Below are 15,291 nucleotides of genomic sequence, written 5' to 3' on the forward strand. Positions count from 1 at the left end.
AGCCGCTATGCCTTCGGAGTAGCGCATGATTTTGGCCTACTCTGGAAGGAGAGAGGGTTTTTAACGTCACATGGAGTACAGATAATGCATGGAGAGTTAGTTCATAATCTTTTAACTGCATTGACGTACCCAAAGAAAATTGCCATTGTTAAGTGTAGCGCCCATAGGAAAGTGGTTGATAAAGTTGGAGAAGGGAACGCGTTAGCGGATCGAGTAGCACGGGAGACTGCGATGCAGCCCGGTACTACTGCCATGTATGTAGTAAAGTCACAGGTGGAGAGATGGCATGATGCGAAGGAGGAAGTGCGAGAAATGCAAAGGACCGCTTCTGACAAAGAGCGGGAACAATGGGCTAGCGAAGGAGAACTGGATGACAAGGGTTGCTGGAGAAATAAGCAGATGGATAGATGGAAATTACCCACGGCCTTTGTACAACCTATGGTTCAGATGGCACATGGGCTAGCACATGTTGGAGCTTCCGCAATTGTGAAATTGCTTACCCAAGTCTGGGAGCATCCAGAGATTGCTAGCACGGCGAAGAGGGTGGTGCAGACCTGTATGATCTGTCTGAGGTATAACCCAGGAAAGGGTACTCGAACTCCAGCAGGAGGATTTGTGACACCCACTGCACCCTTTGAGGTTCTGCAGATGGATTACATCCAGCTTGAGCGCTGTAATAATCTGAAGTATGTTCTAGTGGTGGTCTGCGCTTTCAGCAAATGGGTTGAAGCGTACCCTACGAAAGACAATACTGCGATGACTACTGCGAAGCTGCTGCTGAAGGAGTTTTTCCCCCGATATGGCGTTTGTAGACTTCTGTGGAGTGATAATGGCCCTCACTTTGTAGCGGATGTTATAAAGTATGTCTTGAAGGGTCTAGGCATCACCCAGAAGTTTCACGCCGTGTTTCACCCCCAGTCTGCAGGCCTAGTTGAGAAGTATAATGGTACACTGAAGCTTAAGATCGCAAAAATTCAAGCTTCGACGTCTTTGACTTGGCCAGACGCTCTGCCACTGGCGTTATTGTCAATTAGATCAGTACCGCACTCTCGAACTGGCCTTACGCCGTACGAGATTGTTTTTGGACGCCCAATGAATATTTGGGGTCCACCAAGACCTAAGGCTGTGTATGATGTACCTTGTGTAATGATGAGCGATTATCTGGCACAGTTAACGGATAACTTGGTTTCTATCCATCAACAGGTCCGAGAGGCGCTCCCTGATCGGTCTACCGGCGAAGGACATGGTCTCCGGCCTGGGGACCATGTCATGGTGAAAGTCTTCGACAGAACGAACAGCTTGGAACCGAGATGGGTGGGCCCTGAACAGGTCCTCCTCGCAACGAGGACGGCTGTGCGAGTCTCCAACCGAAAGAATTGGATCCACTCTCTGCACTGTAGGAAGGTGCCGCCCGGATTGGTGGAACCTGCCGTGCTGACCGATCAACGAGACATTTTGGCTGCAGAGACAGGCCGTGCTGCGGAGCCAAACGCCACTGAGGAGCTCTTTCCGGACCACGCGACTTCTGGAGGAAGGCGATATCATCTTCGACCACGGAAGTGAGTTTTCCAGTATCGGGACACACTGTCAGAACGGCCCTTGGGTTAGTGAAACGGAGAGCCGATGAGGCAAGGGGGGGGGATCAGCCCTGCATTAGTGTAGCGACACCCGTCTTGGCCCGCTGGTGAAGAAACCAACCGCTGCCCAAGGGGAAGAGTTCTGACAGACTCTTAGTTTCAGGAAGATATTAGGTTTCATTTTTTTTTACTTTGACATGGAGAAAAAGAAAATCCTTTGTGCATTAGGGTTCATGCTGACAGTAGCCATTGTTGGGATAACCACATGGTTCGTGGAGGATGTAACTCCCGCTCGGAAGATTCTTGTGTTGACAACTCCGGTGCCTGAGGAGCACTACTTTTATACATTACCGTATCAAGAGTTGAAGCATCGACAATCTTACTTGAATAACACTTTCATCCAGATGCTGCATCATACCCACGTTGCTACGAATGCTACGAACTGTTGGATATGTGGGATGATGCCAGCTCATCAGAAGAAAGGAGGAACGCCATTTATACCACTCCCTTTCTCTCATAATGGCTCTTGTAGAGCATGGTATACTTTGCTTTTTGCCACTCGGAAACCGACAGTGGGACGATTGCTTTTTAGACTCAATAAAGAATGCCATCAAGACAAGAATGGGTATCCACAAGCGAATGGGACAATTTGGGAGTGGGAAGAGTACCGACCAGACAATGAATCCATTCCCTACATCTTTACGAACACAAGAGACACTGTGGGAAAAGATAAATTTGTAATTCAAGTAGCACAAGCTCAAGCGGACTTGTGTGTCCAGAGTGTGGGTTTCATCCCTGTTGGTGTCAGTGATTGCATTACTGTTTTAAATATTGATGGGTTGAACAACAGTACCTTTTTAGCCTCCCATAATACGTACTTTGTGTGTGGAAATAAAGGTTATTACCGTCTGCCGGCTGGGTGGTCTGGGGTATGCTATGTATCATTTCTATTACCTCCTGTATTCCTAGCACCCGCATCTTATCATAAGGATCTGAAATTATTGAATAATGTGACTGTAAATAGGTATAAACGTACTTTATCAATTGACGATGTAGATCAGACTAACACCAGTCTGCAACAGTATATTGATTTTAACTTAGGACTGTTTTTCTTTGTTGGAGCTGCCCTGAACAGTAGGAAGATCCGACGATTAACAAGAGTGGTAGAAGCTGTGACAAATCAGACCGCTGCTGCTCTTGGGAATCTTACGGAAGAATTGCAGATCACAAGAATTGTTGCATTGCAGAATCGTATGGTATTAGACGTTATGCTAGCTGACAGAGGAGGAGCATGTAAAATTATTGGAAGTAGCTGTTGTGTGTTTATCCCTGATCATACGCCATCAGTTTATAATGCCATCAATAAACTGCATAAAATTGCAGCTGAGATCCATACAGAAAACGGCACTTGGTCTTTTTCTGGATGGTTTTGGGCGTTAATTACTGCCTGGGGATGGAAGGTTCTAACTGGTCTCTGTATTATTGTAGCGGTTCTGTTCTCATGTTGTATTTGTATCCAATGTGGTCCCTTACTCTGCTCATTGTGTGTATCATTCTGTATTCCTGATAAGAAAGCTATTGCTGATGTTGCCCACCAAAAACGTTTAGCTAAAGAAGTTGAAGAAATGATGACAATTGATATATATGATGATTATCCTAACAAGCCAGATGTCTTCAGTAAATGCTGAAAGGGTCGTCTGTTGTAAATTGAAACAACGATGTGATTAAGCATTTACTAAAGACATTAGTTCCTCTGTTATAGATCGTGTTTTCTCTGCTATGTTGACCGAAGCTTAGACTCCATTTTGTATTGTCATGCCTCCACGTGTTCCTCACGAGAAGAGTCCAACCTCTGTGTTAGTTGCTCTCGTAATCTGCCCAGTAACAGTCTATAAATAGCTCCTTTGTCCATCTGGCGCATGCCCAGACTTGACCACATCTGTTATCAGTTAGCCTTGCTTGACCATGTTTTCGCGGGCTCAAGGAGTGCGTTAGCTCCGCCCACATATTGATTCAGTATCGAAAATGACCATAAATGGTAATGTTCTTCGTCTTCATGTTGTATCCACCCACTTATGAGCCCCTCTACTGTGTATAAAAGGGGACCATGTACGAATGTTCTTTGTGCTACTCTATGCAATACTGAAGAGTGTTGTGTGGATTGTAGGACCACCCTTAAGGGTTAATAAATGCTGTTTTTGTACTTTGCAGTTTCCGTGCCAACTTCCTTATAGATTCCACTACAGGAGAGCGAACCCTTGTGTCCTGCGGGCCTAGCTGGGGCCTGTATTCATCAAGACCATACAGAACAACACAGTCAGACTTATCCTTGATCTACCTAAATGAACCCACATCACCCTCTATCTCAAGGGACTCCACTGGCTCCCTTACAGCAAAGATGCCAGTTGAAGCTCCTGACCCATGCATGCAAGGTCGTACACAAATGCTGACCCGCTTACCTGTACCACCACCTGATCTTCCATCAATCCACCAGACACCTCTGCGTCCCTTTCTCAAACACTCACCATTGCATCCAACATAGCAGATGTGGAGGTATATCCTTCTCCTACCTAGCAGCTAAGACATGGAACGAGCTACCCTTTCATCTACAGACCTCCCATCTATTCCAGAGTACTGAAAGTCCATGAAGGCCTGGCTATTCAGCTAATCAACTGACGTTGCCAGCACCTGAGTACCCTCATGGGTGACAAGTAGTGCTTCACAAATCTACTGATGCATTGATTGTTTGGAAAGCAAAGCCAATCATATAGTGTTTAAATGGCACTAAGATGCAATCTTTCTTTAGAACATTTTGATCTGCAGTATTTTCAGTGCCTTTTGGGTCCAGGTGTACTCTAGCCCAAGTTCTTTCATGGAGGGCATCGATCTTGTAGTGAGGATCTCTTAGACCCACTTTGGTTCTCCATTTTAGTTTTATATTTTACACATTTTAGCAGACTTCATTTTAGCTAGATTGTTTTTATATATTTGCTTGCATGATATTCTTGTGCGAAGACTCTGTGCATATTGCATGTTTTTAGAAAGCCTTTCCTGCTACATAATCTGTACTCTTCGTTCAGGGCTAGGAACACAGAATGAGATATCCTAGTACTTGTGTTGCCCACTTGGAGACAGCTTCTAACATCTAGACATATCATTGCATCAGGGCTGTACCTCTAACACAGTTGTTTTAATATAAATAGTTGACTGTTCCTTTGTGGGGTAGAGGGGGCACTCCATCCATGACGGATGTGCTCGACATGCAGTTTTGACTGACGCTGAATTCACATCTTGCTGAGAGGGACTGCCAATCCAACTCTAGCCCAAGTAATGAAAGTATGGGTTCTCAGGCTAACCAAAGAGATTGGGCAGTGGGTACACCCACTATGCTCTCAGAGTTGGGGTAGGGCTAGATGGGGATATATAGATATATAGAAATCAGACTGCCATAGTTGGGCTGTTTATTCTTTTCACCATGTTCACAATGCTGGTTACTTTGCTTTGTTTTATCTTTCTAATAATCACAGCACATTCTCTCTATGCAACACTACGATTGTTTCGATAAATGTACTGACAACTTCCTTTCTATCTTTCTTTTGTTTACCCAGGGCATGCATGAGTAAGCAACAAAAGGGGTAAGATCTGTTTCCATAATTCCCATGGAGAATCAGTGTCATGTTCGAGGTTGCCAAAATCACTTTCAACCCCAGAAAGTTTAAGGGGTTGGATGAGGCACTATGAGCTAGCTATTAATTGGGTGAACATATTCCGATGGTGTAGATGGACTCAGTCCCTGCATTCTAAAGTCCTGTTGTCCGAATATGCATTCCCACCTTTTCTAATGGGAACCATATATCACTCTTGGATAGCAGAGATGGAAATATCCTCACAGAGTCCAGTTGTTTCAAAGGAGCTGTCTCCACCCAGTCAACGAAGCACCAGTGCAGTGACCGACTGTTATTCTACAGAGTCGGTTCAGCTATAAGGCAAAGGGCAAGCACACTATACAAGGTGGAGGTACTAGGGCTCCTGACTGTAGGACGTAATACATTATTAGTCTCTAGAACTGAGTCCCATTTTCAAGTAGATTCTTTTAAAATCATTTACATTTCCTGTCCAACAGTGGAATGAATCTGCCATTTTTGACTTATAATCTTTTTAAGAACTTGCCAACAGAACACTTCTTCATGAATCTCAGGTCAGATTTGAAATGAAACACCAGTGTTAACAGTCCAGTCTACAGTTTAGGGCATTCATACACCATTTGGCTCCAATGGCCGTAATGTTCTTTCACAGCTTATTAACTTCTTGATTTTAATCAGTGACTTTGAAATGACTTTAAGGCCCTAATGTTTGTCTTTATTATTGTTTGTGATTCTTTTTGGACTGGCGTATGGATCATATGATTCATCCACAAAAAAATGTAAATGAAGTGGATAACTCATACAGCAAGGTCATACAATTACAAAACAAAGGGTGTGGGGCACAGCAAGATCTATCACAAACAGAACAAGCACTGGCATAGCCAATAGGCCTCGCCTTTGGAACCTTATAAGTGTTTAGCCATGCAACAGTTGATGTTGTTGCACCAATGATATTGTGCTACATAACTAAATACTTATAAGGTCCCAAAAGCGAGACCTATTGGCTATGCCAATGCTTGTTCTAATTGGTTTTGGGATTTTTATTGTTTTATTTTATTTTATTTTAAATGGTCAATATTTTTGCTCTTTGGAAGATGGCAACATTGGGTTGGTGCAACGGATAGCCAGGAAAATAGCAACTGAAGGCTGAGAGTGAAAGAAACGTTGGGGTAAAGAAGAGGAAAGAAGCTGAGGCAATTCAGAGATATGTGGGCACTGAGGAGGGATGCCAGACTTGACCAGAGAGGATTGCCAGGTGGAGAGAGATGGAGGCTGGGATGGAGGGATAGGCTAAAGAGATAGGCTGGAAAGAAAGGCTGGGGAAAGGAAAGAGTGGGACACTACAGAGAATCAAATGAGCATGAAGGAGCAGCTCAGTTAGGGCTGAGAGGCAGAAATAAAACCCGGAAAAGAAGAGAAAATTGAGCTGTGGGTAATATGGTAAGGCCAGAGACCTACCACGCACTGTTCCTATTCTGCTTGGTTAGAAATTTAAGCAGCTGTGGTTTTCAGAACTCCAAGGTCCAATGGGGAGTAGTTTACCCATTCCAGGCGTTTTCTTTGCACTCTGGGACTGTAGTCCTTTGTAATAAAATAAACAAGGTTACAAGTCCCAGAATGCAAAGTTAAAAAAAACACGAGGACTATGTGAGCTACTCGTGGCTAGACTTTAGACTCTTGAGAGCGGTCTGGCACTTGGAGGATCTGACAAGGGGCATTTGGATGCACCTGGCTGTGAATACCCGAGGCACTGAGTGTGGTTAGGAGTACACATTTCACAGTAGTCGCACCTACTTCGAGTTATTTTGCATTTTTCCCAGTCTCTGGATACATGTCCACAGTCTGAACTTCTACACAACATCTCCAATACCTTTTAAACACCAGGGACAAATTAAGCATATTTCACTGGGCCAGGAGGATCTCCGATCGGGCTCGAAAACTGCTGGCGGATATGTGATCCAGCTGGCCCTCTGTTCATTCCAGCCCTGGGGGTGCGAGTAAGGGGATAAAAGAAGGGAGGGAGGGTAAAGACCGGAGCAATGCGCTGTATTTCGTAGCTGTTTGTGAATAGTACCTCAAACGAGCGCCGTAGAAGGCGAAGGTCCCTCTTGCATGCTTTTTACCGGGAGTCTCTTATCAACGTCAGGTGCATCAGTGACGTGTAATGGCATTATTAGCGCTGCATTGATAGTCCGAGCTCCTCCATACATACTATCGAGCATTGAATACACTGCGATACTGAGCTTCTCCACAGTGTGTTCTCTGGGTTTCCGAACACAAGCTCACACGTACACCCCTGTGAGAAATAACGCTTTAAGGGTCCCTGGACATGATTTTTGAGTGAGCGTTTTATTCTGTGGAGCTGAAAGGAGTGCCCGTTTTCAGAAGGCACCCGCAGGATGTCTGTCCCCTTGGGCTTGGACACGCTGCTGCTCCCTTCTTTTTAGGAAGTTATTTAACCGCCATCAGCGTGTGTCACCCTGCACAAGTGACCGCCACGGGCCAGCCGTCGGCGGCGCGTGACGTTGCTTTCTCATGCGCTTTTGAACATCCCAACTCGAAAAGCCCTTGGGGGAGTGCGACCGAGAGCAGGGACGCGCAGCGTTTACCTTGCGGGAGCGAGCGCGATAATTGCTAACAGATGGCGCCGCTCGCTCCCGCAAGGGAAACGCCAAACGTTCACGCGTTGCAATTGAAAGCAATGCAAAGCGTGCACCTTTTGGGCAAAAAAGCTGATTGATTCCAAGAGGTCCCCTCCTATGCAACGCATGCGCGCAGTGTAGGCGAGACCTTAAAAGGAGGTTGTGTAGCCAGTTTTGCTATCATTAGATTGGTGTGTTCGAAGTGTTGTATTCAGCCTTAGAAGCCACATCCAAAAATCACTCAACACGTGAAGATATCATTGCATGTGCGGCACAGGACAACGAGTATGTAAGGTGTAAGAACAATACCCTTTGTTTGTTATAGCCAATATGCATCTGCTTAAGATACAATGTATAAAAATGAATTGTGACTAAAGTATACCAGTGGCACAACGCCTCATCTTTATTGAACATTTTCATCACGTTCAGTTTGGCTACGCAAGTTCAAATGAAAGTTGGGGCAGGCAGCAGACTTTTCCCCAAAATATCGACCTAGTGAGGACACAGACAATGATGAAGATTAGCATGCCCTATATTCTCCCTGTACCCTGCAAATATGCCTCACATTTGGGATCAGGACTCGGAGGTAGCAGAATTAATAGTCTAGTGTGCTTAGATGACACCATTATTCTTCCTCTAACTCCAACTGGGGTACAATGATTGCTTGATTAAATACACTAACACACTACAAAAACAACTTAATCGTAATCATACAAAAAAGCAAAATCGTGGTAATGGGTAATAAGTGTGTGAAATGGGAATTGGTCTGTTGATGGTAAAAATATTGACTGTTGTATGTCATTTGCTTGCTTTTTCACTATTCCTTCCAGCTTAAAATGGCACATATACTTATCAATGTTTACCACAAGGGTACCTTGTTCAGAAATTGGCCTATCAAAACTATAGAAAAATGTGTTTGCCATGGTGTGAGTTCAATACTATAATGCTAGGGTAACGAAAATAAATAGAATAAATTCAAAGCGCGATGCTCCAGGCAGTAGGCTCCTGAAGTGACTACAATTCCAAATGTGTAGAAGCTATCGAAACCAAAAAAAGTCAAATAAAAAATAATTAAACAGTCATGAAATGAAATGATATCCGATTTATAAAGCGCAACTAAAACCAGAGGGCATCAAGGCGCCTAACCAAAGAAGCTAAAATAGATTAAAAAAAGACCACTTACTGGTATGCCTGAATAAAACACCATGTTTTAAGCGCTTTTTTAAACTGAACCAATGACGGTTGAGCCTTAATTTCTGATGGAAGAGAATTCCAAAGGCGAGGGGCCAGATTTGAAAAAGCTCTGCCACCCCATCTAACTTTCTTTACGCGAGGAACTACAAGTAAATTCTTCTCAGAAGAGCGCAAGCTCCTACTGGGCAAATAAGGAGTTAATAGAGAACGCAAGGCATTAGAGGATCCTGGGGAGAGAGCTCCAAACACCAAACAAAGGAGTTTAAAGGAGATCCTCTGCTGAATCGGAAGCCAGTGGAGACTTTTCCTGGCTAAAGTGGCAGAGGACTGAATGGGAGCAGCAATGACAAATCTTGCCGCAGCATTCTGTACTACCTGGAGGCGAGAGATGAGATCCCTGTTGATGTCAGCATACAAAACATTGCAATAGTCCAGTCAGTATGTACTCACTGATCTGCAGATGTGGGCTTGGAAACATGAGTAATGCAGGCCTTTCTTCTGCAGGACAGAGGACAGCATGTTATTTTGCCTGGTGCACTGACAATCCTCACACCTCCCTGTCTTACATATGTCCAATGTCATTTTTCTGTATGTATCCTATGTCAGCCAGTAGCTTATGCCGAGCCTGTAAAAACCCCGGTGTCTACCTATAGCAGTCTGCTCGTACAGCTCAGGGTGGTAACAAAGGGAACCTTTTTTAATGCAGTTAACTGCAGCACATACTTCCATCAGTGCTCCAGATCCCAAAGCCATCATTGTGTGCAACCTTGTGAGTGCAAAAAGGGCTGTGCCAGCTCTAATCCCTTTGTACTGCTAACTATTCTATTTCTTCAGTTGATACCCTTTTTTACTTTAGTTTGTTTTTAGTTTTGTCAGTAATACTAACAACTTAACAAAGCAGGTGGACAAGACTCCAAGATGTCTATCATGTCCTTGGTCATTTATGTCCTAATGATCTAGTAAAGTTCAAGACTATGGTCACACACCCATCAAAAGCATTTACCTCTTAGATCGGCCAATCAGGCCTTAGTAAGTGTCCCTCGCGTTGTGAGAGCGAGAGCTGGGGGCCGCTCGTTCCGTTGTCTTGCGGCGCAACTCTGGAATCTGCTTCCTGTTTCGATCAGAGAGATCCAGAGTCATCTGGTTTTCCGAAAAAGCTATCAAGACCTGGCTTTTCCCTACTTTTGCATAACTGCCCTCTCGCCAGCCACCCTCATTGTCTTCGGTCACGCTGGGACGCCCCATCGCTGGGGCAGCTATACGCTATACAAATCCGACAAATAAATAAATAAATATACAAAATCCAAACGCTGTCTCCCACTTCCACATGGCGAGGAAGAAAGCACACGGACACCGACTCGTGCTTCGAAGATTTTAATGAGCATTCACACCCACATAGCACGCCATTACGCGTTTCGGCCACAAGATGGCCTTGATCACACAGGGTAACTGCCATTTACATTGTCCTTATATACTAAGCACTCTATGGTCTCGTGATGCTAGTGATGCTAGACATAAAAGAAAAATACATAGAAAACAGACTTGATGCAAAGTATACAAATACTTTTTTCAATTCAAGTGTCCCGGGTTTATATGTATAGCCTCTGTGTTGTCTATAGCTAATGTTTGGTTAGTGCCATTGTAATATTATGAGTATGTTTGAAACATATATGATGAGCTTCTGAACACGATAGTTCTAAAGTGCAAATATAGATATGTGCAAATACGCGGAATCTTTTAGTGCAATTCATAGCAATTTCAGTGCACAATTTTTTCAGTTACAGTGTTAATGTGCAAAATACGCAATAAAGATGTCAAATAAGTATGTGCACCTGGTAACTACATATTAGTTCTAAAGTGTCAAATGCAGATTTGTGCAAATATGCTGATTTTTTTAGTGCAATTCTTAGCATTATTCAGTGCAGGATTCATAGTTACAATGTTAATGTGCAAAATACGCAATGAAGATAAATAAATATACAACCCTAACTTGACTTGGACTATATCAAAGATATCCACTTATTCAATACATCATTGTTCAGCAATGGAGAGGTAATCCTCGAAAGGGTACCATATATCATGTGTGTGTGCTGATAACGGTTGTAGGGTTGAATATACTTCAGCAGTGTCATTGCAGAAAGCGACCTCTTTTATCCAATCTTGTATCCGTGGGAGGGGACCTTTCAGCCAAGCCATCGCCACTTGTAGTTTAGCCAATAGAAAAAGCGTACCTGTCAGCTCCCAGACTAATATCAGAAGGTCAACATCATAACCAAGAAACAAAGCCTTTGGTGAAAGATCAATGGTAACCTAAATGTTGTGTATTATTGGTTATCGTCTTCCAATAATCTTGAGAGTCTGTGCAATGCCATATAAAGTGAATAAAGTCTGTACACGAGTACATTATGGAGGGCGTATCATTGGATCAAGCCTGTGTAAGTGTACCGGAGTAAGGCACATTCAATTCACAACTTTAAAATGTAGGAACTTTTCTCTAAAATTCATCGAAATCCTGTCCATCTGTGCACAATACTGCTGTCAGCTAGTTTCGGCTTGCCTACAGTTATATCTAGAATAATTCTTCCATGATCAGTGAGCATGGTGCTGAGCAATTGCACAGGAAGCTGTGAACATGGTATACAACTTGGAAACCCATCTGCAGGTATCTGGAAGAAATATAATTTGTGGCAGTGGTGTATATTCTGGTGGTTCAATTGAAATCAAATAAAATGTGATATCAGACGGTGTGGTATCAAGGTGTGCAGCAAGTCACAGTGGCAGTTCTTGCTACTTTGGCATGTGTAGTTAGGGTGTACACTGTCAAGAGTCTGGGTGGGCAACATCAGAGTCTATAAAGTCAACAGGTGTGCAAGTTCAGTGGACAGCTTTACATAGATTGCAATGTGGTGGTGGGAATTATCATGGCAGGCAATTTCAAGGTTCACAGTGCAAGTGCATAGCATGAGGGGCAGCAGTTTCAGTATTGAAAGTATCATTTGGCAGTGTTGCGGTGACGATTGTCAATGCCCAGTGGCGCGGTGGCCACTGACAGGCTCTGTCGTGTGTGTCAGTATGCAGTGTTGGTTTCTGAGTGAGTAGTGCCACAGTAGACAATATTGGTAGGGTGCATCAAAGTGCAAAGTTAAAATGTTCAGTATCAGAGAGTGCATTGTCAGTGGGTAGTGGGTAGTGCCAGTGTTAGCAGTGTGACCCTCAGCTGTTTGAGCTTCTAAAATAACAAGGTATGTAGCGTCATGGTGGGTCTACTCTGTCAATTCAGCAGTGTCACGGTCTGTAGTGTCAGACTGTGCCGCAAGAGGGTGTAGAGTGAAATGTTCTGCAATCCTAAAGAGGACAATGACTGGTGGGCAGCATCAGGGTGTGAAGTGCAAGCATCAGCTGTGTCAGAGGGCACAATGTCAAGGTATACAGGGTAAGTGACCTATGTGTCAAGGTAGGCACTGTCAACGGGTGGCATTTCAGTGTTCAGTATGAAGATCCGCAGAGTCAGGATCTGTTGTGTCATTTGTCAATGCCAGGTGCTATAGTGTTAGAGTACGCAGTCCTAGGGTAGGTAAAGTGAGTGAAAGCAGTGTCAGGTGTTGCAGTTATGAGTGTGTAGTTTAAAGGTTTTACAACGGGCAAGGCAAGGTCAGTGTTCACTAACAGGTGAGAAGTGTTACGGTCTAAAGTGACAGTGCATCGTATTGGCGCATGTAGTGCCCAGATGGGAATTGCCAGAGAGAGACAGTGTGTGTGTGTGTGTGTGTGTGTCCCCGTTGATATGTGTGTCAGTGAGCACCAGTCTGTTTTAGTGCATGTGTATCTGTATTTGTGTGTGAGATAATGTTACATTTTTCTTAACAATTAAATTATTTTTATGAAGCCCAGAATGTGTAAAATAAATGAGCCATGACCGGATTTAACACCGAAGTCACTTCTTTTGAAATAAAAAGTAAAGTGTTGTATGAAAGTACTCTCTCCCCTGAGGCACTTTCCATGCTCCATTGCTCGGTGGACACGGACCACTTGTGGTTTCAATCTGTGCAATCTGTAGGATGCGTTCACCTACGAATTCTTTATAATTCTGAAGTAAAGTGCAATATCATCTGCCGTTATGGGTAGTATTGCATTCAGCAATTACCTACCGTTATACATTTTAACATAACATGTATCTTATGTCCTAAAATAGGAAAGTCAACATAGATGGAGAACTGGGAAAATGATGGGTATTTAGATACAACTGTTTTGTCATATTGAAAAGTGTAACACAAAAAAGTGTAAATCTTCCTCCCTCAACTTGTCTCCTGCGAGATGTTTTCATAGGGTGCCTAAATGATCACTCGGGCAGGCAAGGCTCGACGTTGTGTGGTTGTGGTTATTCTCCACTAAGTACATAAAACTAATAACCACAAATAAATCCCACCAGTGACCGCACAGACAGCCTCGTTCTGAACTCTCACAACCCAGCTGTACTTTCGTAGCCTAAACCAGGGATGCCATTTAGTGAAGTGAAGTCTGTCACGTTTTCCTTTCCTAAAACATTGATTAATTTCCGGCAGCAACAAAGCCCGGTCATCTCAAGAACCTGGCTGAGTGAGTAAACCTTGCCCCAAACAAAGTGAAACCAACAGGGTGGAAGAATCGCTTTGTTTTTCACCACAACGGATATGTTTTTCACATGCGTGTTTTCAATTAGACAGCTAATAAGCGCAAACCGAATTGAGGTCTTTATACAAACTAGCAAAACAAAACAGTGTGTGTAAAAGGACACACGAAAGCCTTTAATTACAATAGCCGTTGATAATTCAGCCACCCATCTGTCCAAAACCAGACAGACACAATTTATCCTCAGTTCAGAGAGAGTGGTCTGTGAGTATAATATCTCCAGAAGCAATCGGTGGAAAAGACCTGCTAATCTCCAAGCCACAAATGATTAAATGGTTTTAAGAGGGCCGTATTCGCACAAGAGTTTGAATCGGGCCATTGCTTGCTCTCGTTCAACATTCTCAACCAAGCGGTCTCAAAACAAAGCCGTGCTTCATCGACTCCCCCTTTGATGGAAGCATTACGCAGCGTCCCATTGGTGCGGTACTTACGTAAAGAGGTACTTCAGTGCAGCTCAGCTCCATCGCTTCGGCATCTAGACAGAAAAGAAATGAATACGGTTATTGCGCATTGAGACTCGGCCATTGATGCCGTCTGAAGCACGCGCAGCCGGGGCCAGCCAGCGCGAGAGGAGCCCGCCCTGTCACAGCGATGGCAGCAAAGCCGCGAGCGCTTGGAGGCGCGAGCCCCGCTCAGTGAATGCGCCGTTAATTGTGAGTGCATGTCTGACATACGGGGCAGGATTAATCCCTCCTTAACAGGGTGCCGGGATTGTGGACACAGTTTCACTCCAGCAGGGGAACAGGACGTTCAACCTGGAAGCCTCAAAAGATCCTGCCCACCACTCCCCCCACCTGCCCCCCCATCCACGGTCACGCATCTAGGGGCTTACATCGCGCAATAACCACTCCACGCTGTATGTTAGCATAAAAGGCCATTTATTAGGGCTGGGTTGACAACCATATTTAAACAAAACATCAATAAACATCAAACAATCCCCAACCTCAGGTCTTTCATCCATCATCCATTCCCACACTCCAGTTACTCTCTCTCGATTCACTCAGCGACCTCTTCCCTTATACCATTCGCTTCCTCACTTATGTTTCAACCTCCTTCAGCATCTCCAGCAATCGCACTCCTGCATGCCGCACCCCCATCATGCACCTGTATCCGACTCCCCGTAAGGGTGAGTATGCCCGTCATAGACTCCCCACCCCTCCAAAGTACTGCTAGCACCACTCTCAACCTGTCCTAAACTGGCACGCTTATTCAGGGCAAGTACCCTTTCCCACTCCCAAGAACATGTAGGATGGGAGGGTGGTCAAACTTTCTTGACCCTTCCCTAATGGCGCTGGGGGCAGTAAGAGCATGAACTTCCTCTCCTGCCCCCTATAAACCCTACTTTAACCCCACCCCTAAACCCACCCCTTAACCTCTACCTAAACACCCTGTCCTAACTATCGCGCGAACACCCCGGGGGAAGACTGGTCTGCCGACCTCACTTCCCCTGGGGCCGCAGTGGTATCCTGCAGGGCCACAAATATCAAAGGTACAGTGCAGTGACACACGGGCGGGACGGGCCCACTGCACCCCAATTATTTCACTACTCAACAATGGGCACTAGAG

General features: G+C 44.5%; 1 protein-coding gene across 4 annotated transcripts in view; it reads right to left on the reverse strand.

Annotated features, from left to right (window-relative positions):
* The window catches only part of ARHGEF28 (Rho guanine nucleotide exchange factor 28), a 1,067,585-nt gene that overhangs the window by 835,878 nt on the left and 216,416 nt on the right, over positions 1-15,291 (reverse strand). For all 4 annotated transcript variants that reach the window (XM_085632328.1, XM_085632327.1, XM_085632325.1 and 1 more), the window contains exon 2: positions 14,157-14,200. In XM_085632328.1, coding sequence (XP_085488454.1) covers positions 14,157-14,200 — 44 coding nt within the window. The remainder of the gene's footprint in view (positions 1-14,156; positions 14,201-15,291) is intronic.

This window comes from Triturus cristatus, chromosome 2_1, assembly GCF_964204655.1.
Source record: "Triturus cristatus chromosome 2_1, aTriCri1.1, whole genome shotgun sequence".
NCBI lineage: Eukaryota > Metazoa > Chordata > Amphibia > Caudata > Salamandridae > Triturus > Triturus cristatus.